This window comes from Bufo bufo, chromosome 5 (assembly GCF_905171765.1).
Source record: "Bufo bufo chromosome 5, aBufBuf1.1, whole genome shotgun sequence".
In the NCBI taxonomy this organism is placed as follows: Eukaryota; Metazoa; Chordata; class Amphibia; order Anura; family Bufonidae; genus Bufo; species Bufo bufo.
The window spans coordinates 549,913,062-549,937,770 of NC_053393.1; the positions used below are offsets into that span (position 1 = coordinate 549,913,062).

At 49.6% G+C, this 24,709-nt stretch overlaps 1 protein-coding gene across 6 annotated transcripts in view; it reads right to left on the reverse strand.

Moving 5' to 3' along the window:
- Positions 1–11,992: 11,992 nt before the first annotated feature.
- Positions 11,993–24,709, reverse strand: part of CSPG5 (chondroitin sulfate proteoglycan 5) — an 82,204-nt gene continuing 69,487 nt past the window's right edge. For 4 of the 6 annotated variants that reach the window (XM_040431454.1, XM_040431452.1, XM_040431453.1 and 1 more), the window contains exon 5: positions 11,993–12,364. In XM_040431454.1, the coding sequence (XP_040287388.1) occupies positions 12,203–12,364 (162 nt within the window). In that variant the 3' untranslated portion in view covers positions 11,993–12,202. Of the gene's footprint in view, positions 12,365–14,702; positions 14,747–24,709 lie in introns of all 6 variants that reach the window. The other 2 variants (XM_040431456.1, XM_040431455.1) reach the window with 1 other exon arrangement.

The following is a 24,709-nucleotide window of genomic DNA, read 5'->3' on the forward strand; positions in this document are numbered from 1 at the left end:
GTCCCGGTCCCTGGTGTCCAGAGGTTTAGTGTCCCAGACCGTGGTGTCCAGTGGTTTAGTGTTCCGGTTCCTGGTGTCCAGTGATTTAGTGTCCCAGTTCCTGGTGTCTAGTGGTTTAATGTCCCAGTCTCTGGTGTCCAGTGGTTTACTTTTCCAGTCCCTGGTGTCAAGAGGTTAGTGTCCCAGTCCCTTGTGTCCAGTGGTTTACTTTCAAAGTCCCTGGTGTCCAGTGATTTAGAGTCCCAGTCCCTTATGGCCAGTTGTTTAGTGTCCCAGTTCCTAATGTCTAGTGCTTTAGTGTCCCAGTCCCTGTTGTCCAGTGGTTTAGTGTTCCAGTCCCTGTTGTCCAGTGGTTTAGTGTTCCAGTCCCTGTTGTCCAGTGGTTTAGTGTTCCAGTCCCTGGTGTCCAGTGGTTTAGTGTCCCAGTCCCTGGTGTCCAGTGGTGTAGTGTCCAAGTCTCTGGTGTCCAGTGGTGTAGTGTCCCAGTCCCTGGTGTCTAGTGGTTTAATATCCCAGTCCCTGGTGTCCAGTGGTTCAGTGTACCAGTCCCTGGTGTCCAGTGGTTTAATGTCCTAGTCTCTGGTGTTCAGTGGTGTAGTGTCCCAGTCCCTGGTGTCCATTGGTTTAGTGTGCTAGTCCCTGGTGTGCAGTGGTTTAATGTCCCAGTCCCTGGTGTCCAGTGGTTTAGTGTCCTAGTCTCTGTTGTCTACCGATTTAGTGTCCTAGTCTCTGGTGTCTAGTGGTTTAGTGTCCCAGACCGTGGTGTCCAGTGGTTTAGTGTTCCGGTTCCTGGTGTCCAGTGATTTAGTGTCCCAGTTCCTGGTGTCTAGTGGTTTAATGTCCCAGTCTCTGGTGTCCAGTGGTTTAATGTCCCAGTCCCTGGTGTGCAGTGGTTTAGTGTCCCAGTCCCTGGTGTCCATTGGTTTAGTGTGCTAGTCCCTGGTGTGCAGTGGTTTAATGTCCCAGTCCCTGGTGTCCAGTGGTTTAGTGTCCTAGTCTCTGTTGTCTACCGATTTAGTGTCACAGTCTCTGGTGTCTAGTGGTTTAGTGTCCCAGACCGTGGTGTCCAGTGGTTTAGTGTTCCGGTTCCTGGTGTCCAGTGATTTAGTGTCCCAGTTCCTGGTGTCTAGTGGTTTAATGTCCCAGTCTCTGGTGTCCAGTGGTTTACTTTTCCAGTCCCTGGTGTCAAGAGGTTAGTGTCCCAGTCCCTTGTGCCCAGTGATTTAGTGTCCCAGTCCCTGGTGTCCTGCTGTTTTAGTGTCCTAGTCTCTGGTGTCCAGTGGTTTAGTGTCCAAGTCTCTGGTGTCCAGTGGTTTACTTTCCCAGTCCCCGGTGTCACAAGGTTAGTGTCCAAGTCCCTTGTGGCCGGCGATTTAGTGCCCTAGTCTCTGGTGTCTAGTTGTTTGTTGTCCCGGTCCCTGGTGTCCAGAGGTTTAGTGTTTCAGTCCCTGGTGTCCAGTGGTTTAGTGTCCCGCTTCTTGGTGTCCAGTGCTGTAGTGTCCCAGTCCCTGGTGTCTAGTGGTTTAATGTCCCAGTTCCTCGTGTCCAGTGGTTTACTTTCCCAGTCCCTGGTGTCAAGAGGTTTGTGCCCCAGTCCCTTGTGTCCAGTGGTTTACTTTCCCAGTCCCTGGTGTTCAGTGGTTTAGTGTCCCAGTCCCTTATGGCCAGTTGTTTAGTGTCGCAGTCCCTAATGTCTAGTGCTTTCGTGTCCAAGTCCCTGGTGTCGAGTGGTTTAGTGTCCCAGTCCCTGGTGTCCAGTAACTTAGTGTCCTATTCCCTGGTGTCCAGTGGTTTAGTGTCCCAGTCTTTGGTGTCCAGTGGTGTAGTGTCCCAGTCCCTGGTGTCCAGTGGTTTAGTTTACCAGTCCCTGGTGTCCAGTGGTTTAGTGTCCCAGTCTCTGGTGTCCAGTGGTGTAGTGTCCCAGTCCCTGGTGTCTAGTGGTTTACTTTCCCAGTCCCTGGTGTCAAGAGGTTAGTGTCCCAGTCCCTTTTGTCCAGTGGTTTACTTTCCCAGTCCCTGGTGTGCAGTGGTTTAGTGTCCCAGTTCCTGGTGTCCAGTGGTTTAGTGTCCCAGTCCCTGGTGTCCATTGGTTTACTTTCCCAGTCCCTGGTGTCCAGTGGTTTAGTGTCCCAGTCCCTGGTGTCCAGTGGTTTAGTGTCCCAGTTCCTGGTGTCCATTGGTTTACTTTCCCAGTCCCTGGTGTGCAGTGGTTTAGTTTACCAGTCCCTGGTGTCCAGTGGTTTAGTGTCCCAGTCTCTGGTGTCCAGTGGTGTAGTGTCCCAGTCCCTGGTGTCTAGTGGTTTACTTTCCCAGTCCCTGGTGTCAAGAGGTTAGTGTCCCAGTCCCTTTTGTCCAGTGGTTTACTTTCCCAGTCCCTGGTGTGCAGTGGTTTAGTGTCCCAGTTCCTGGTGTCCAGTGGTTTAGTGTCCCAGTCCCTGGTGTCCATTGGTTTACTTTCCCAGTCCCTGGTGTCCAGTGGTTTAGTGTCCCAGTCCCTGGTGTCCAGTGGTTTAGTGTCCCAGTTCCTGGTGTCCATTGGTTTACTTTCCCAGTCCCTGGTGTGCAGTGGTTTAGTGTCCCAGTTCCTGGTGTCCATTGGTTTACTTTCCCAGTCCCTGGTGTCCAGTGGTTTAGTGTCCCAGTCCCTGGTGTCCAGTGGTTTACTTTACCAGTCCCTGGTGTCCAGTGGTTTACTTTCCCAGTCCCTGGTGTCCAGTGGTTTACTTTACCAGTCCCTGGTGTCCAGTGATTTAGTGTCCCAGTTCCTGGTGTCTAGTGGTTTAATGTCCCATTCTCTGGTGTCCAGTGGTTTACTTTTCCAGTCCCTGGTGTCAAGAGGTTAGTGTCCCAGTCCCTTGTGTCCAGTGGTTTACTTTCAAAGTCCCTGGTGTCCAGTGATTTAGAGTCCCAGTCCCTTATGGCCAGTTGTTTAGTGTCCCAGTTCCTAATGTCTAGTGCTTTAGTGTCCCAGTCCCTGGTGTCCAGTGGTTTAGTGTCCCAGTCCCTGTTGTCCAGTGGTTTAGTGTTCCAGTCCCTGTTGTCCAGTGGTTTAGTGTTCCAGTCCCTGTTGTCCAGTGGTTTAGTGTTCCAGTCCCTGGTGTCCAGTGGTTTAGTGTCCCAGTCCCTGGTGTCCAGTGGTGTAGTGTCCAAGTCTCTGGTGTCCAGTGGTGTAGTGTCCCAGTCCCTGGTGTCTAGTGGTTTAATATCCCAGTCCCTGGTGTCCAGTGGTTCAGTGTACCAGTCCCTGGTGTCCAGTGGTTTAATGTCCTAGTCTCTGGTGTTCAGTGGTGTAGTGTCCCAGTCCCTGGTGTCCATTGGTTTAGTGTGCTAGTCCCTGGTGTGCAGTGGTTTAATGTCCCAGTCCCTGGTGTCCAGTGGTTTAGTGTCCTAGTCTCTGGTGTCTAGTGGTTTAGTGTCCCAGACCGTGGTGTCCAGTGGTTTAGTGTTCCGGTTCCTGGTGTCCAGTGATTTAGTGTCCCAGTTCCTGGTGTCTAGTGGTTTAATGTCCCAGTCTCTGGTGTCCAGTGGTTTAATGTCCCAGTCCCTGGTGTGCAGTGGTTTAGTGTCCCAGTCCCTGGTGTCCATTGGTTTAGTGTGCTAGTCCCTGGTGTGCAGTGGTTTAATGTCCCAGTCCCTGGTGTCCAGTGGTTTAGTGTCCTAGTCTCTGTTGTCTACCGATTTAGTGTCACAGTCTCTGGTGTCTAGTGGTTTAGTGTCCCAGACCGTGGTGTCCAGTGGTTTAGTGTTCCGGTTCCTGGTGTCCAGTGATTTAGTGTCCCAGTTCCTGGTGTCTAGTGGTTTAATGTCCCAGTCTCTGGTGTCCAGTGGTTTACTTTTCCAGTCCCTGGTGTCAAGAGGTTAGTGTCCCAGTCCCTTGTGCCCAGTGATTTAGTGTCCCAGTCCCTGGTGTCCTGCTGTTTTAGTGTCCTAGTCTCTGGTGTCCAGTGGTTTAGTGTCCAAGTCTCTGGTGTCCAGTGGTTTACTTTCCCAGTCCCTGGTGTCACAAGGTTAGTGTCCAAGTCCCTTGTGGCCGGCGATTTAGTGCCCTAGTCTCTGGTGTCTAGTTGTTTGTTGTCCCGGTCCCTGGTGTCCAGAGGTTTAGTGTTTCAGTCCCTGGTGTCCAGTGGTTTAATGTCCCGCTTCTTGGTGTCCAGTGCTGTAGTGTCCCAGTCCCTGGTGTCTAGTGGTTTAATGTCCCAGTTCCTCGTGTCCAGTGGTTTACTTTCCCAGTCCCTGGTGTCAATAGGTTTGTGCCCCAGTCCCTTGTGTCCAGTGGTTTACTTTCCCAGTCCCTGGTGTTCAGTGGTTTAGTGTCCCAGTCCCTTATGGCCAGTTGTTTAGTGTCGCAGTCCCTAATGTCTAGTGCTTTCGTGTCCAAGTCCCTGGTGTCGAGTGGTTTAGTGTCCCAGTCCCTGGTGTCCAGTAACTTAGTGTCCTATTCCCTGGTGTCCAGTGGTTTAGTGTCCCAGTCTTTGGTGTCCAGTGGTGTAGTGTCCCAGTCCCTGGTGTCCAGTGGTTTAGTGTCCCAGTCCCTGGTGTCCAGTGGTTTACTTTACCAGTCCCTGGTGTCCAGTGGTTTACTTTCCCAGTCCCTGGTGTCCAGTGGTTTACTTTACCAGTCCCTGGTGTCCAGTGATTTAGTGTCCCAGTTCCTGGTGTCTAGTGGTTTAATGTCCCAGTCTCTGGTGTCCAGTGGTTTACTTTTCCAGTCCCTGGTGTCAAGAGGTTAGTGTCCCAGTCCCTTGTGTCCAGTGGTTTACTTTCAAAGTCCCTGGTGTCCAGTGATTTAGAGTCCCAGTCCCTTATGGCCAGTTGTTTAGTGTCCCAGTTCCTAATGTCTAGTGCTTTAGTGTCCCAGTCCCTGGTGTCCAGTGGTTTAGTTTCCCAGTCCTTGTTGTCCAGTGGTTTAGTGTTCCAGTCCCTGTTGTCCATTGGTTTAGTGTTCCAGTCCCTGTTGTCCAGTGGTTTAGTGTTCCAGTCCCTGGTGTCCAGTGGTTTAGTGTCCCAGTCCCTGGTGTCCAGTGGTGTAGTGTCCAAGTCTCTGGTGTCCAGTGGTGTAGTGTCCCAGTCCCTGGTGTCTAGTGGTTTAATATCCCAGTCCCTGGTGTCCAGTGGTTCAGTGTACCAGTCCCTGGTGTCCAGTGGTTTAATGTCCTAGTCTCTGGTGTTCAGTGGTGTAGTGTCCCAGTCCCTGGTGTCCATTGGTTTAGTGTGCTAGTCCCTGGTGTGCAGTGGTTTAATGTCCCAGTCCCTGGTGTCCAGTGGTTTAGTGTCCTAGTCTCTGGTGTCTAGTGGTTTAGTGTCCCAGACAGTGGTGTCCAGTGGTTTAGTGTTCCGGTTCCTGGTGTCCAGTGATTTAGTGTCCCAGTTCCTGGTGTCTAGTGGTTTAATGTCCCAGTCTCTGGTGTCCAGTGGTTTAATGTCCCAGTCCCTGGTGTGCAGTGGTTTAGTGTCCCAGTCCCTGGTGTCCATTGGTTTAGTGTGCTAGTCCCTGGTGTGCAGTGGTTTAATGTCCCAGTCCCTGGTGTCCAGTGGTTTAGTGTCCTAGTCTCTGTTGTCTACCGATTTAGTGTCACAGTCTCTGGTGTCTAGTGGTTTAGTGTCCCAGACCGTGGTGTCCAGTGGTTTATTGTTCCGGTTCCTGGTGTCCAGTGATTTAGTGTCCCAGTTCCTGGTGTCTATTGGTTTAATGTCCCAGTCTCTGGTGTCCAGTGGTTTACTTTTCCAGTCCCTGGTGTCAAGAGGTTAGTGTCCCAGTCCCTTGTGCCCAGTGATTTAGTGTCCCAGTCCCTGGTGTCCTGCTGTTTTAGTGTCCTAGTCTCTGGTGTCCAGTGGTTTAGTGTCCAAGTCTCTGGTGTCCAGTGGTTTACTTTCCCAGTCCCTGGTGTCACAAGGTTAGTGTCCAAGTCCCTTGTGGCCGGCGATTTAGTGCCCTAGTCTCTGGTGTCTAGTTGTTTGTTGTCCCGGTCCCTGGTGTCCAGAGGTTTAGTGTTTCAGTCCCTGGTGTCCAGTGGTTTAGTGTCCCGCTTCTTGGTGTCCAGTGCTATAGTGTCCCAGTCCCTGGTGTCTAGTGGTTTAATGTCCCAGTTCCTCGTGTCCAGTGGTTTACTTTCCCAGTCCCTGGTGTCAATAGGTTTGTGCCCCAGTCCCTTGTGTCCAGTGGTTTACTTTCCCAGTCCCTGGTGTTCAGTGGTTTAGTGTCCCAGTCCCTTATGGCCAGTTGTTTAGTGTCGCAGTCCCTAATGTCTAGTGCTTTCGTGTCCAAGTCCCTGGTGTCGAGTGGTTTAGTGTCCCAGTCCCTGGTGTCCAGTAACTTAGTGTCCTATTCCCTGGTGTCCAGTGGTTTAGTGTCCCAGTCTTTGGTGTCCAGTGGTGTAGTGTCCCAGTCCCTGGTGTCCAGTGGTTTAGTTTACCAGTCCCTGGTGTCCAGTGGTTTAGTGTCCCAGTCTCTGGTGTCCAGTGGTGTAGTGTCCCAGTCCCTGGTGTCTAGTGGTTTACTTTCCCAGTCCCTGGTGTCAAGAGGTTAGTGTCCCAGTCCCTTTTGTCCAGTGGTTTACTTTCCCAGTCCCTGGTGTGCAGTGGTTTAGTGTCCCAGTTCCTGGTGTCCAGTGGTTTAGTGTCCCAGTCCCTGGTGTCCATTGGTTTACTTTCCCAGTCCCTGGTGTCCAGTGGTTTAGTGTCCCAGTCCCTGGTGTCCAGTGGTTTAGTGTCCCAGTTCCTGGTGTCCATTGGTTTACTTTCCCAGTCCCTGGTGTGCAGTGGTTTAGTGTCCCAGTTCCTGGTGTCCATTGGTTTACTTTCCCAGTCCCTGGTGTCCAGTGGTTTAGTGTCCCAGTCCCTGGTGTCAAGTGGTTTACTTTACCAGTCCCTGGTGTCCAGTGGTTTACTTTCCCAGTCCCTGGTGTCCAGTGGTTTACTTTACCAGTCCCTGGTGTCCAGTGGTTTAGTGTCCCAGTCCCTGGTGTCCAGTGGTTTAGCCCCTGATGGTCCTGCATCTAATGTCTCTTGTTAGTCTTGTGGACCAAGGGTCCACATGAAATCGGTCCTGGTATCCAGGAACAGCACATGATGAGACTTGTAGTCCCCTTTGTATAAGCCGTGTTATTGCAGGTCTGCTCCCCATGTTCTGTTCTTCTGTTTTGGCGTCACTAGATCGTCAGCTCCTGGGGTTTCTCCATGATCAGCACATGTATCATTCAATGTTCGGAGCCTCGTTCATTAGACACACACTAATTCGGGTGGCTGTCGGGGGTGATGCCGCGGTCTGAGGGGTCGTCCTGTCACTTCACATTACAGTATAATAACACCCTCTGATCCTGACACCGGAGAGCCCGCAGCCTCATCTCCAGCTGCGCGCTGATCCACATATCCCGTCTGTCGCCATGGAAACAGCATTTGTCCGACCTTGAAACAGCCCCATTAATGCGAACAGCGGCGCCGTTATCGGAATCGGGAACCGTAGATGAAGCTGCAACATCAGCAGAAAGACCCCGCAATTAGAGCGCACCCAGTGACCCCCGCAATTAGAGCGCACCCAGTGACCCCCGCAATTAGAGCGCACCCAGTGACCCCCGCAATTAGAGCGCACCCAGTGACCCCCGCAATTAGAGCGCACCCAGTGACCCCCGCAATTAGAGCGCACCCAGTGACCCCCGCAATTAGAGTGCACCTAGTCACCCCCGCAATTAGAGCGCACCCAGTGCCCCCCGCAATTAGAGCACACCCAGTGACCCCCGCAATTAGAGTGCACCCAGTGCCCCCCGCAATTAGAGCACACCCAGTGACCCCCGCAATTAAAGTGCACCCAGTGACCCCCGCAATTAGAGCGCACCCAGTGACCCCCGCAATTAGAGCGCACCCAGTGACCCCCGCAATTAGAGCGCACCCAGTGACCCCCACAATTAGAGTGCACCCAGTGACCCCCGCAATTAGAGCGCACCCAGTGACCCCCACAATTAGAGTGCACCCAGTGACCCCCACAATTAGAGTGCACCCAGTGACCCCCGCAATTAGAGTGCACCCAGTGACCCCTGCAATTAGAGCGCACTCAGTGACCCCCACAATTAGAGTGCACCCAGTGACCCCTGCAAATAGAGTGCACCTAGTCACCCCTGCAATTAGAGCGCACTCAGTGACCCCGCAATTAGAGCGCATCTAGTTACCCCCGCAATTAGAGGACACCCAGTGACCCCCGCAATTAGAGCGCACCCAGTGACCCCCGCAATTAGAGCGCACCAAGTGACCCCCGCAATTAGAGCGCACCAAGTGACCCCCGCAATTAGAGTGCACCCATTGACCCCCGTAATTAGAGCACACCCAGTGACCCCCACAAATAGAGCGCACCCAGTGACCCCTACAATTAGAGCGCACCCGGTGACCCCACAATTAGAGCGCACCCAGTGACCCCCACAATTAGAGCGCACCCAGTGACCCCCGCAATTAGAGCTCACCCAGTGACCCCCACAATTAGAGCGCACCCAGTGACCCCACAATTAGAGCGCACCCAGTGACCCCCACAATTAGAGTGCACCCAGTGACCCCCGCAATTTGAGTGCACCCAGTGACCCCTGCAAATAGAGTGCACCTAGTCACCCCTGCAATTAGAGCGCACTCAGTGACCCCGCAATTAGAGCGCATCTAGTTACCCCCGCAATTAGAGCGCACCCAGTGACCCCGCAATTAGAGCACACCCAGTGACCCCCACAAATAGAGCGCACCCAGTGACCCCTACAATTACAGCGCACCCAGTCACCCCCGCAATTAGAGCGCACCCAGTGACCCCCACAATTAGAGCGCACCCAGTGACCCCCGCAATTAGAGCGCACCCAGTGACCCCCACAATTAGAGCGCACCCAGTGACCCCGCAATTAGAGCGCACCCAGTGACCCCCACAATTAGAGAGCACCCAGTGACCCCCGCAATTAGAGAGCACCCAGTGACCCCCGCAATTAGAGTGTACCCAGTGAACCCCGCAATTAGAGCACACCCAGTGACCCCTGCAATTAGAGTGCACCCAGTGACCCCCGCAATTACAGGACACCCAGTGACCCCCACAATGAGTGCACCCAGTGACCCCTGCAATTAGAGGACACCCAGTGACCCCTGCAATTAGAGCACACCCAGTGAGACCCGCAATTAGAGCGCACCCAGTTACCCCCGCAAATAGAGCGCACCCAGTGACCCCTGCAATTAGAGCGCACCTAGTGACCCTTGCAATTAGAGCGCACCCAGTGACCCCTGCAATTAGAGTGCACCCAGTGACCCCTGCAATTAGAGTGCACCCAGTGACCCCTGCAATTAGAGCACACCCAGTGACCCCTGCAATTAGAGCGCACCTAGTGACCCTTGCAATTAGAGCGCACCCAGTGACCCCTGCAATTAGAGTGCACCCAGTGAACCCCGCAATTAGAGCACACCCAGTGACCCCTGCAATTAGAGTGCACCCAGTGACCCCCGCAATTACAGGACACCCAGTGACCCCCACAATGAGTGCACCCAGTGACCCCTGCAATTAGAGGACACCCAGTGACCCCTGCAATTAGAGCACACCCAGTGAGACCCGCAATTAGAGCGCACCCAGTGACCCCCGCAAATAGAGCGCACCCAGTGACCCCTGCAATTAGAGCGCACCTAGTGACCCTTGCAATTAGAGCACACCCAGTGACCCCCGCAATTAGAGCGCACCCAGTGACCCCCGCAATTAGAGCCCATCTAGTGACCCCCGCAATTAGAGAGCACCCATTGACCCCCGTAATTAGAGCGCACCCAGTGACCCCCGCAATTAGAGCCCATCTAGTGACCCCCGCAATTAGAGAGCACCCATTGACCCCCGTAATTAGAGCGCACCCAGTGACCCCCGCAATTAGAGCGCACCCAGTGACCCCTACAATTAGAGTGCACCCTGTGACCCCTGCAAATAGAGTGTACCCAGTCACCCCTGCAATTAGAGTGCACTCAGTGACCCTCGTAATTAGAGCACACCCAGTGACCCCCGCAATTAGAGCGCACCCAGTCACCCCCGCAATTAGAGCGCACCCAGTCACCCCCACAATTAGAGCGCACCCAGTGACCCCTGCAATTAGATTGCACCCAGTGACCCCACAAATGGAGCCGTGTACAGTGACCCAGAACATCTGTCTCTCTGTCCGGAGCTTCTGTTCTGAACCCTTGTCCTGTGACAGCCGGGGACATGATGCTCAGTGTCAGTAAGCTGCAGTGAAAGGCCGTACATTTTTGTAGCGAGCCCCCTGTGATTTCAGTGAAGACAGGGAGTCATAAGTTTAAAAACGTTTTATTTGGATTCTTTTCCTTTTATCCTTTTTATTTTACAGTATTTTCAAAAAAAGTTGGGGGAAAGTACAAAAAAAGTCAGCTGCGCACAGCAAAGGTTTCATATTTTTATCCTTTTAGAAATCACACATGGCAGTAGTACAGGGGCCGATTCAAGCGGAAAAACGGAACACGCGGGGCACACACGCACACGCCAGACAACACTCATTACATGTTTAATGCCTGTCTTCATCCCACGTAGCTCTGTCTTATTGTGATCGCGGTCACAACGTGTCATACGAAAGAGGAAACACAAGATGAAGTGTGTGGGGGAGGGGGAGGATTTAGATGCATGAACGGTCCGTGTGTCTCTCCCAACTAGTGGCTGCTCCAAGCGGAGGACCCAAGGTCCTTATCCAAACCACCGGCACGAGTCACGGGGTCAGAAATCATTTCCCATCAATTGTCTAATAATAAATCAAAATGACGAACTTCCTGTCAATGGGCCAATCAGAGAGCTGACCGCTGCCCAACTTCCTGTCTGGTAATGGCACATTGATCCTTATCAGTGATCCCCAACCAAAGTGCTATCCAGTAGCCAATCACAGCACTGATCACTACGCAATGTCCTGCCCAGTAGCCAATCACAGCACTGATCACTACCCAATGTCCTGTCCAGTAGCCAATCACAGCACTGATCACTACCCAATGTCCTGCCCAGTAGCCAATCACAGCACTGATCACTACCCAATGTCCTGGCCAGTAGCCAATCACAGCACTGATCACTACCCAATGTCCTGGCCAGTAGCCAATCACAGCACTGATCACTACCCAATGTCCTGGCCAGTAGCCAATCACAGCACTGATCACTACCCAATGTCCTGCCCAGTAGCCAATCACAGCACTGATCACTACCCAATGTCCTTTCCATAAGCCAATCACAGCATTGATCACTACCATTTCCATTAAAATGCCACCAGTAGCCTCTCACCACCGTCAATCCCTACCTACATGGCCCATGACTGACGGCAGCTTCCTCACTACCAGGTGCCCGACCCCTATATAAGGCAGTTTGGGCCAGGAGGCCATAAAATCCTCGGCCATGGATTCTTCTCACAGCTTACGAGTCTCTGAGAAGAACCCACTGTCCCGTCTTATCTGCTCCTCTCCGGGAAAGAGGATTACACTGAGATAAGAGCAGTAACCTTAAGGTAAGATGGTCGCCAGCCGCAGATTACGGGCTTATCCTCGTCTCAGCCATGGTGGAGTGTGATGTGTATTGTGTGGACGTCTCTATAAGATATCTCATGGAGTGCTCTTCAACCTGCGGCTCCCTGACTGCTGCAAAACTACAACTCCCTGCCACAGAGTAAAATAAGCGCGAACCTTGCCCAATGCAGCGTATGTAACTACTATGGGGCCCACATTCAACTACTATGGGGCCTACAGAAGCATAAGATGAGGCTCCTGTGTCCTAAGCAACACGTATGTTACAATCCGTTAATGTGTGATCAGATCATGTTATGAAGCGCACTGATTGGATGCACAATTTGCCGCTGTGATGTCACTGGTTCCCAGTGACATCACAGGCCACACACACATGCACGTTCCCACATGCACTTTAGCCTATCTCGGTTTCCTCTTTGTATAGTATTATCAGACCCGTCCTCAACACAGTGGAATCGTTCCTTCAGCATCTCCAAATCACCATTCCATCTTTTTTTTTTTCTTTTTTTTTTTTTTGCATATCTCTGTACAAAATACATCAAAGCATGCCAAGGAATGGGGGCACATTAGAGGGGCGGTGTGGTAATGAAATGTTGAACTCTGTCAGTGCTGGAGGAAATGGTGACTGGCTTTTTCACTGGCTCCTTCGGCACTGAAGAAGTTCCAAGAAGATGGTGCTCACATCTTCTAAGTCTTCGCTCTTTCCTCATGTTAAGTTGTTAAGAACGCAGTTGACATCGACAATATCTGGGTCCCCTTTGACGCTCTCGTGCTTGGGCGACAGAGAGTTCTGTATGTTGAAAGGTTCCTCGTCTTTCAGGCAAGCCTTGGGCAGATCCTGCACCTTCTGAGGAGCGTTGGGATCCTCCTATAAAACAAATAAAACATGTAAGATTAAGCATTAGAGGAAGTGGGGCTTGAGTTGTGCCCATGGCGGTTCCGCAAGATTTAGCTGGAATGATACAGTCACCTCGAAACAATGTTACATCTGGAGAGCAAGGTAAAGTCGTGATGTGTCACCTGATATACGATGTACTGGGGGTTCCACCACTGCAACTAATGGGTTGGTAAAAGTCCTGTGTTAATAACTGGTATTGTTATTAAGTCTAAGGGAGGCCAACTGTGCTATAAACATGACATTTATTCATCCTCTCCTCTACTCATCCAGTGTTTCACCAGTATTCTGGTTCTACTCATAGATATAGGACAATTGCTGACCCAAACCCATCACCAGAAAGACGAACAGTTGCCAGGTAAACCAGGAACCACTTAAAATCCAGAAAAAGTCCATCCTAACTCTTGGCCCTCCTCAGGAACGGCTCTCCTAGGTCCTGTAGACATTTGATATTTACTGACAACTATCTATGTCTATAGCCAGACATCAGATTAAGATGGAGGCAGGACTGGGTGATCAAATAATGGGCTTTCAGACTCTCCTCTGATGGCCGAGGTGAAGGGAAATAAAGGTGCATTTACACAACCTAAGAATCGGACAGATTAACAAAAACGACGTTTCCTGCAAATGGTCGTTCCCGACAATCTGGCCATGTAAATGTGCCATCAATCCTGATCCTGACGTTCATGCAGGCACCATCGCTCATGGCTTCTAGGCAGCAGAATGTGTGGTCTAAACAGTGTGATCTGCTGCTCAGAAAGCATGATTCTGTATGATGACGAGTGGTCGCAATAGTGATCCCTCATCTTCATACAGTGATGGAAATCGCTGCATGTAAATGTGTTTCCTTCACTGAACGAGCCGCCGACTGTCGGGATAGAACGCTTTCTTCCCAACAATCGGCCGCTCAGTCGGCCCATGTAAATCCACATGCATTTCAATTGCCTGATTCTTTTCTTCTCGAAGACATAAGCCACTGCTAGAGGAGGCTGAAAGGGACAAGGGATTCCAGAGGTGACAGAGGAGTCTGGAGAATTCCAGAGGGGATAGATGGGTCCAGTGGGAAAAGAAGGGACCAGAAGAGATAGGAGGGTCTGAAAAAGGACAGAGGAGCATGGAAGGGACAGAGGAGTCTGGAAGGGGAGAGAGGAGTCTGGAGAACAGAGGAGTCTGGACGGAGACAGAGGGGTCTGGAGGGAGGACAGAGGAGTCTGGAGAACAGAGGAGTCTAGAGGAAAACAAAGGAGTCTGGAGGAGGGTAGAGGAGTCTTGAGGGGACGGAGATGTCTGGAAGGACACAGAGGAATCTAGAGAAGGACTGAGGAATGGAGGAAGACAGAAAAGTCTGAAAGAAGACAGATGAGTCTGGAAATTACAGGAGTCTGAAAGGGGAGAGAGGAGTCTGAACGGAGACAGAGAGGTCTGGAAGGAGGACAGAGGAGTTTAGAGGAAAACAAAGGAGTCTGGAGGAGGGTAGAGGAGTCTTGAGGGGACGGAGGAGTCTGGAAGGACACAGAGGAATCTAGAGAAGGACTGAGGAGTCTGGAGGAAGACAGAGAAGTCTGGAAGAAGACAGATGAGTCTGGAAATTACAGAGGAGTCTGGAAGGGGAGAGAGGGGTCTGGACGGAGACAGAGGGGTCTGGAAGGAGGACAGAGGAGTTTAGAGGAAAACAAAGGAGTCTGGAGGAGGGTAGAGGAGTCTTGAGGGGACGGAGGAGTCTGGAAGGAGACAGAGGAATCTACAGAAGGACTGAAGAGTCTGGAGGAAGACAGAGAAGTCTGGAAGAAGACAGATGAGTCTGTAAATTACAGAGAAGTCTGGAGGAAGGCCGAGGAGTCTGGAGTGACAGAGAGGCTTGAAGGAGGAAAGAGGAGTCTGGATGAAACAGAGGAGTTTGGAAAAAGACAGAGTCTGGAGGGGATAAAGAAGTCTGGACACAAGGGTTTGGAAGGGGACAGAGGAATCTGAGAGGTCTGGAGTGGACAAAGAAGTCTGGAAGAGACAGAGGAGTCCAGAGGGAACAGAGGTATCTGACAGCAGCTTTCTTCCCATCTCCCCATTCAGGACACATGCATGCTTGGTTGAATCGAGCGTGCATGTATGTGGGGGTGTCGGAAGAGCTGAATGTTAATTTGCACAGCCAGCAGTCGTAGGGATGGTTTGTCAGTGGGGATGAAGAATTTAAGGGGTTTTACCCTTTAGTCCGGTACAGTGATACAACGACTCAACCACCAAGTGTAATGGCGCAGGCTGACAACTACACACGTAACGCTGCTTAGCTTCATCGTAGTGTAAGGGTTGTACTTACTTTCCATGAGATTTTTTATTTTTCCCGTCGGATATCAGTAATTACTGCAGTCAATGAGAAAAACAGTTTGTGAGCACATAGTACAGCGTCAGTGGCGCAGAAGCGGGGGAGGGGGGCTACGATCTACCAAATCAGACTATGGAGAGATACAAGCAGCAGAGCAGAAAGAAGCAGAGATCCAGATTTTTTGTCCAGCACAGATTGAGTAAGGGGGCTGCTGCCTCTATGACCCCCCTCCATACTGCTAATATCAGCTCCTGCAGACCGCCAGGAGATGGGAGGCAGCCAATGGGAGCATCACGCACAGCGAACGAATAGCAACAATGTATAGATCCAGAATCAGGGGCCAGGATACTTTGTAACAAGCTTCTCTTACAGAAAGCTGTGTGGGGGAGGGGAAGTGACAATCCCTACACAAAAGGGACTTGAGAGTGGTTGTCACCTTTCATATACCTGAACTGTTGTCTACAAGGTTAAGAGACTGACACGCAGGTAACAATCCACCCTGATAATGGCGCCATTGTGTACGAATCTTATGTGCACACTACAACAATGGTAACATTCGGTCTCCCCGTAATCATCACTTCTTCCATATGTATTTATAGGAGATACATGAATCGGTATTCAGTGAGCTCCCCCTAGTGGCGGTGACATTTTGCTTCATTGAATTTGGACGTCCAGTTCAATAAACAGTGGGAAATCCGAACAAAATGGGACCAACAAAGTTTAATTTCTTTTCTAGGGATACTTTGGCTGTGACAGGGCGTGTGCTTGCAATGGGGCGGAGTCTTCTGGAGTGTGGCTTTTCAAAGGGTGGGGCGTTTGTCAGGATATACATTTCCCAAATATTTCCCAAGTATATTGTTTTTACTATAAGCATCTTACAGTGAGGACAGAATAGACAGGGGCCCGCAGCTGTGATCTCAACTCCAATGGTGACTACCTGGCTCTTGAATTATCCCAGACCAAACCCCATCATTCATACCCCAGACCAAACCCCATCATTCAGATCCCAGACCAAACCCCATCATTCAGACCCCAGACCAAACCCCATCATTCAGACCCCAGACCAAACCCCATCATTCAGACCCCAGACCAAACCCAATCATTCATACCCCAGACCAAACCCCATCATTCATACCCCAGACCAAACCCCATCATTCAGATCCCAGACCAAACCCCATCATTCAGACCCCAGACCAAACCCAATCATTCATACCCCAGACCAAACCCCATCATTCATACCCCAGACCAAACCCCATCATTCAGACCCCAGACCAAACCCCATCATTCAGACCCCAGACCAAACCCAATCATTCATACCCCAGACCAAACCCCATCATTCAGATCCCAGACCAAACCCCATCATTCAGATCCCAGACCAAACCCCATCATTCAGACCCCAGACCAAACCCAATCATTCAGACCCCAGACCAAACTCCATCATTTAGACCTCAGACCAAACCCCATCATTCAGGCCCCAGTCCAAACCCCATCATTCAGACCCCAGACTAAACCCAGCATTCAGACCCCAGACCAAACCCCATCATTCAGACCCCAGACCAACCCCCTAATTCAGACCCCAGACCAAACCCCTAATTCAGACCCCAGACAGAACCCCATAAATCAGACCCCAGTCCAAACCCCATCATTCAAATGCCAGACTAAACCCCATTATTCACACCCCAGACCACACCCTGTCATTCAGATCTCAGACAAAACCCCATCATTCACACCCCAGACCAAACCCCATCATTCAGACGTCAGACTAAACCCCATCATTCAGACCTCAGACTAAACCCCATCATTCAGACCCCAGACTAAACCCTATCATTCAAACCCCAGACCAAACTCCATCATTCAAACCCCAGACTAAACCCCATCATTCAGACCCCAGACCAAACCCCATTATTTAGACCTCAGACCAAACCCCATCATTCAGACCCCAGACCAAACCCCATTATTTAGACCTCAGACCAAACCCCATCATTCAGACCCCAGACCAAACCCCATCATTCAGACTCCAGACCAAACCCCATCATTCTGACTCCAGACCAAACCCCATCATTCAGACTCCAGACCAAACCCCATCAGTCAGACTCCAGACCAAACCCCATCAGTCAGACTCCAGACCAAACCCCATCATTCAGACTCCAGACCAAACCCCATCAGTCAGACTCCAGACCAAACCCCATCATTCAGACTCCAGACCAAACCCCATCAGTCAGACTCCAGACCAAACCCCATCAGTCAGACTCCAGACCAAACCCCATCATTCAGACTCCAGACCAAACCCCATCATTCAGACTCCAGACCAAACCCCATTATTTAGACCTCAGACCAAACCCCATCATTCAGATCGCAGACCAAACCCCATCATTCAGACCCCAGACCAAACCCCACCATTCAGACCACAGACCAAACCCCTAATTCAGACCCCAGACCAAACCCCTAATTCAGACCCCAGACAGAACCCCATCATTCAGACCCCAGTCCAAACCCCATCATTCAGACCCCAGACTAAACCCCATTATTCAAACCCCAGACTAAACCCCATAATTCAAACCCCAGACCAAAACCCCATCATTCAGACTCCAGACCAAAACCCCATCATTCAGACTCCAGACCAAACCCCATCATCCTGACTCCAGACCAAACCCCATTATTTAGACCTCAGACCAAACCCCATCATTCAGACCCCAGACCAAACTCCATCATTCAAACCCCAGACTAAACCCCATCATTCAGACCCCAGACCAAATCCCATCATTCAGACTCCAGACCAAACCCCATCATTCAGACTTCAGACCAAACCCCATCAGTCAGACTCCAGACCAAACCCCATTATTTAGACCTCAGACCAAACCCCATCATTCAGACCCCAGACCAAACCCCATTATTTAGACCTCAGACCAAACCCCATCATTCAGACCCCAGACCAAACTCATCATTCAAACCCCAGACTAAACCCCATCATTCAGACCCCAGACCAAACCCCATCATTCAGACTCCAGACTAAACCCCATCAGTCAGACTCCAGACCAAACCCCATCAGTCAGACTCCAGACCAAACCCCATCATTCAGACTCCAGACCAAACCCCATCATTCAGACTCCAGACCAAACCCCATCAGTCAGACTCCAGACCAAACCCCATCAGTCAGACTCCAGACCAAACCCCATCATTCAGACTCCAGACCAAACCCCATCAGTCAGACTCCAGACCAAACCCCATCATTCAGACTCCAGACCAAACCCTATTATTTAGACCTCAGACCAAACCCCATCATTCAGATCGCAGACCAAACCCCATCATTCAGACCCCAGACCAAACCACACCATTCAGACCACAGACCAAACCCCACCATTCAGACCACAGACCAAACCCCTAATTCAGACCCCAGACAGAGCCCCATCATTCAGACCCCAGTCCAAACCCCATCATTCAGACCCCAGACTAAACCCCATCATTCAAACCCCAGACTAAACCCCATAATTCAAACCCCAGACCAAAACCCCATCATTCAGACTCCAGACCAAAACCCCATCATTCAGACTCCAGACCAAAACCCCATCATTCAGACTCCAGACCAAACTCCATCATTTAGACCCCAGACCAAACCTCATCATTCAGACTCCAGACCAAACCCCATAAGTCAGACTCCAGACCAAACCCCATCAGTCAGACTCCAGACCAAACCCCATCATTCAGACTCCAGACCAAACCCCATCATTCAGACTCCAGACCAAACCCCATTATTTAGACCTCAGACCAAACCCCATCATTCAGACCCCAGACCAAACTCCATCATTCAAACCCCAGACTAAACCCCATCATTCAGACCCCAGACCAAACCCCATCATTCAGACTCCAGACCAAACCCCATCAGTCAGACTCCAGACCAAACCCCATTATTCAGACTCTAGACCAAACCCCATCATTCAGACCCCAGACCAAACCACATCATTCAGACTCCAGACCAAACCCCATCATTCAGACCTCAGACCATACACCACATTTTAGTCCTGAGATCCCACTATTCGGTCTCCTCTCTCTCTGGCCTCCAGGCACACATGACATTCTGAGTCTGACCAGTATCAAGACATCATCTGCAATGGCAACTGGAGCTGAAATGGAGGGTGGCCTGCGGAGGAGGAGCGAGGAGAGGCGAGTGACCGATATCGGACATTACCTATTAATCCAAGTGCAGTAAAACGCAGCAACTACAATAGACCCGCCTGAGTCACAGAAACTGCGCCAAGACTGCCCTCCAATCACAGTTGATAAAATATCTGAAAGGGCGGGAATACGGGAAATAAATGAGGTGTGGCCGAGAATCTGCGATTGCTGGCGCTTGTTGTGCAGAACCCCCCCCCCTCAAAAAAAAGTAAGAAACCATAAATAAGGAATCCGATGGCACCGAGTGGCAGAGCCGGACTCTCTTCATGCTGTAAATGGCGCCAGGACGGCTCTGCTCTGACTTGTGCCGCGCGTCACATGATATGACTCAACACTCCTGACTGGCCGCTCGGTTACACAATTCGCCATGGGCATCTCTTCTGCTTTCTGTAAACCGAAACCCTAGGAAACCTATACCATAACATAAAAAAAAAATAAAAATGCTCAAACCTCTATTTCATCTCGTTCCTCTCTTGTCACGAAGCGTAAAATAAATATTCGCTAAATGACCTCAAATTCTGACAGAAGAAGGTTAATTATATTACAAAACCCGGGCGGATTAGCCGCGGCCGTGCGCTCAGACTGTAATCGCCGTCCCTGGGCCTTCTTCCCGCCTGAAGCCTGGACCCGGTTGCCTAGCAACTGCCGTCTCTGCACACAACGGTCCAGTGAGCATCCCTCGCACAGAGCGAGCCCCCCAGAGTCACGGCGATGGAGAGATATTCATCCTGACCACACTGATGGATTGCAGGGAGGACACGCTCGCCGGATCACGCCGCTGCGCTGCTAAATCTTCACATCCTTTAATACGAGTATCCCGTCCATTATACTGTTATAATGGATGTTCTATAACATCATCATAGGCATGTGCACTGAGCACTCCACCCATGTGTGGCCGCCTCAGCGATGCATGAGCACGACGCGGTCACATGTTTGCGATAATTGTGCCAAATTTATAATTGACTTATTTGCATAAATGTGCATAAAAACTGCTTGCTGTCAGTGACTGGAAACGTTCTTAAGGGTTTCGTACAATGCACACACTTCTCTCTCCTGCACTAATACACTGTAACAAAGCCCCAGCTGGGCAGGTTTTCAGAATCTCAATGTATACAGTAATGGTGGGAGAATCTAGATGAGAACATCCCGGTGTACACCTGTCCTAAACTGTTTCTGCTGAGGGTTTGTTACAATGTAGCAGTCCATACAATCCTTGAGTTTTCATGGTTCCTCTAGTAATTTGTCACCTTCCTGTACGGTGTGCACCTAATGCTGCTCCCACTGCGGACGGACGATGATGGCATTACACTTGGTCCAGGTTATCCCAGGACTCCTCCACCCACAGCGGGTCCTGTCTGTGATGCCAGGCGTGGACGCCCAGATGTTGCCAGTCAATCTGTGCGTCGCGTGAAGGAATAAATGTCGGATTTAAGCGCAGACTTGGCCGGACGCCACAGCTGCTGTTTTTTTTCCAGCTGGAACCATATTGCCGCACACAGAACTCTTTTAACCCTTGACGCTCCTCGGCGATTTATATGCAGACGGCAGAAATAGCTCCGCGATCATCAGCTCCAGCTCAGATGCATTGTCTGTTAGAGTCTGAAGTTGCCTGAAATCCCCCTCCTTTCTCATCAAAGGCTCAAGCTGCTGTCTTATTCTTTCCAATGCTTTACACTGCTGCGTTGCTCTATTTGGCTCCACTATTATCAGTGACTCCAGTTTAGCATCATGGCCTATAGAATCTTGAGGTAGTCTGAAATCCATATCTTGTCACTCTGCTCCAAACCCATGATCTACACTGCAGCTAAGCTTCTTCTGTTTAGCTTATCATATTATATTACATGAATCTTAAAGGAACAGTTCAGTTCCATGTAAATAACGTTTAATTGCTGTGTAAAGGAAAGTCCTGCCATTATACTTTGTATAGTTCACCATTTTGTAGATCTCTGACTTCTGTATGTTGAATTCTGAGAGTCATATGAACTGTCTATAATCTTTGGGGGTCAGCACTGAATTATTTTATTTATTACTTATCCTGTACTGATCCTGAGTTACATCCTGTATTATACTCCAGAGCTGCACTCACTATTCTGCTGGTGCAGTCACTGTGTACATTACATTACTTATCCTGTACTGATCCTCAGTTACATCCTGTATTATACTCCAGAGCTGCACTCACTATTCTGCTGGTGCAATCACTGTGTACATACATTACTTATCCTGTACTGATCCTGAGTTACATCCTGTATTATACTCCAGAGCTGCACTCACTATTCTGCTGGTGCAGTCACTGTGTACATACATTACTTATCCTGTACTGATCCTGAGCTACATCCTGTATTATACTCCACAGCTGCACTCACTATTCTGCTGCTGCAGTCACTGTGTACATACATTACTTATCCTGTACTGATCCTGATTTACATCCTGTAATATACTCCAGAGCTGCACTCACTATTCTGCTGGTGCAGTCACTGTGTACATACATTACTTATCCTGTACTGATCCTGAGTTACATCCTGTGTTATACTCCACAGCTGCACTCACTATTCTGCTGGTGCAGTCACTGTGTACATACATTACTTATCCTGTACTGATCCTGAGTGACATCCTGTATTATACTCCAGAGCTGCACTCACTATTCTGCTGGTGCAGTCACTGTGTACATACATTACTTATCCTGTACTGATCCTGAGTTACATCCTGTATTATACTCCAGAGCTGCACTCACTATTCTGCTGGTGCAGTCACTGTGTACATACATTACTTATCCTGTACTGATCCTGAGTTACATCCTGTATTATACTCCAGAGCTGCACTCGCTATTCTGCTGGTGGAGTCACAGATATTACATGACTTATCCTGAGTTATAGTCATATATACATTCAGTAGGAACGAGCATTACATGCAGACTGACGTACACGGTGATAATGGTGGACACCTGATGCGGGCCATGAGAGGGTGACAGGAGGGTGTTGGGACATATAGAGAAGAGCCTCGAGCAGAGAGAATGGTCTAGCCGGGTGTCACTGTTGGTAGGGGGGTTCAGAGGGCGCCCATATATAAAAATGTATACAACATGATCCTGACTGTAAGGTGTATTCAGTACTTCATCTCCATACACAGGGGAGAATGTGCCGCCCTATAACTTATTTAGGACTGAGCAGCCACCATTCTGTACTCCACCTATATAACAGCACATGGCTGTGAGGGACCTCTGACCCTTACAGGATCCTGTCAGAAACCAAGGGCCTAAGCTTCCTATGACCACAGCAATACATAAAGTGAACATCAAGGAGAAGAGAAGGTGTTTGAAGACGATGTGTAATGGAGGGGGCGGCAGGGGTCATTGTCGGTGCGGCGTTATATAGAATAGCTGCAGTTGTAATAGTGCAGACATTATACAACAGAACAGTGACCATTCTAGAAGATACAAGGGATGGAGAGAATGAAGGACAAAGAGAAAAGATCCAAGACTTGGAGAAGAGGAAACCATGTGGAGAACAAGGAACGAGAAGAGACACAACTGGTGGAAAACTAGATAAAAGTGATAGAGAGGAAGAGAGGGTACAGAGGATGGGAGAGCGAGATGGAGAAAAGGAGATCAGAGATGGAGATAAGAAGATACAGGAGATGGAGACAGAAAGTGGAGATGGAGACAAAAGAGATACAGGCGATGGAGAGAAGGAGATACGGGAGATGGAGACAAGGGGATATGGGGGATGGAGAGAAGGAGATATGGGAGATGGAGATAATAAGATAGGAGATGGAGATAAGGAGGTACATGAGAAGAAGACAAAGAGATAGAGGAGATGAAGACAAGGAGGTACAGGAGATGGAGACAAGGAAAAGGAGACAAAAAGATAGTGGAGATGGACACAAGGGGATACAGGAGATGGAGACAAGAAGATAGAGGAGATGAGACAAGTAGATAGAAGAGTTTGAGACAGGGAGATATTAGAGACAGAGACAAGGGAATCCAGAAGATGGAGACAAGAAGATACAGGGTGATGGAGACAAGGAGATGGAGATAAGGAGGTACAGAAGATGGAGACAAGGAAATAGAAGAGATGGCGACAAGGAGGTAGAGACAAGGAGATATAGGAGATGGAGACAAAGAGATAGAGCAGATAGAGTCAATAAGATAGAGATGGAGACAAAAAGATGGAGGATGGAGATGAAGACAATGAGATACTGGAGATTGACACAAGGGGGTACAGGATTTGTAGACAAGAAGATAGAGGAGATGGAGACAAGGAGAAAGAGGAGACGGAGACAAGGAGAGAGAGGAGATAGAGACAAGGAGAGAGAGGAGATAGAGACAAGGAGAGAGAGGAGATGGAGACAAGAAGATAGAGGAGATGGAGACAAGAAGATAGAGGAGATGGAGACAAGAAGATAGAGGAGATGAGACAAGGAGATATTAGAGACAGAGACAAGGAAATCCAGAAGATGGAGACAAGGAGATAATGGAGATTGACACAAGGGGGTACAGGAGATAGAGACAAGGGGATATGGGAGATGGAGAGAAGGAGATACGGGAGATGGAGAAAATAAGATAGGAGATGGAGATAAGGAGGTACATGAGAAGAGACAAAGAGATAGAGGAGATGGAGACAAGGAAGTACAGGTGATGGAGACAAGGAAAAGGAGACAAAAAGATAGTGGAGATGAACACAAGGGGGTACAGGAGATGGAGACAAGAAGATAGAAGAGATGGAGACAAGGAGATAAAAGAGATGGAGACAAGGAGATAGAAGAGATGGAGACAAGGAGATATTAGAGACAGAGACAAGGAAATCCAGGAGATGGAGAAAAGGAGATAGAGACTAGTGATGAGCGGCATAGACAATATTCGAATTCGCGATATTTTGCGAATTTTTGGCCGAATATTTGCCATAAATTCGCAGATTCGAGAATTTGTGATCTCTAGTCATTGTTTACTTGATTGCAAAAAATAGGCAATGTAATATATTCGCGATTAGAATATTCAACACTATTCGCGAATATGAATATATAGCACTATATTCTAAATATTTGCGAATTCTTGAAGTGGTGATATTCGCAATTAAAATTTGCGATTCGAATATTCGCGATCAACACTAGTAGAGACAAGGAGATATAGGAGATGGAGACAAAGAAATGGAGGAAGGGGGTACAGGAAATGGAGACAAGAAGATAGAGGAAATGGAGGAAGGGGGTACAGGAAATGGAGACAAGAAGATAGAGGAGATGGAGACAAGAAGATAGAGGAGATGGAGACAAGAAGATAGAGGAGATGGAGACAAGAAGATAGAGGAGATGGAGACAAGAAGATAGAGGAGATGAAGACAAGAAGATAGAGGAGATGGAGACAAGAAGATAGAGGAGATGGAGACAAGAAGATAGAGGAGATGGAGACAAGAAGATAGAGGAGATGGAGACAAGAAGATGGAGGAGATGGAGACAAGAAGATAGAGGAGATGGAGACAGAGGAGATGGAGACAGAGGAGATGGAGACAGAGGAGATGGAGACAGAGGAGATGGAGACAGAGGAGATGGAGACAAGAAGATAGAGGAGATGGAGACAAGAAGATAGAGGAGATGGAGACAAGAAGATAGAGGAGATGGAGACAAGAAGATAGAGGAGATGGAGACAAGAAGATAGAGGAGATGGAGACAAGAAGATAGAGGAGATGGAGACAGAGGAGATGAAGACAGAGGAGATGGAGACAGAGGAGATGGAGACAGAGGAGATGGAGACAGAGGAGATGGAGACAGAGGAGATGGAGACAGAGGAGATGGAGACAAGAAGATAGAGGAGATGGAGACAAGAAGATAGAGGAGAT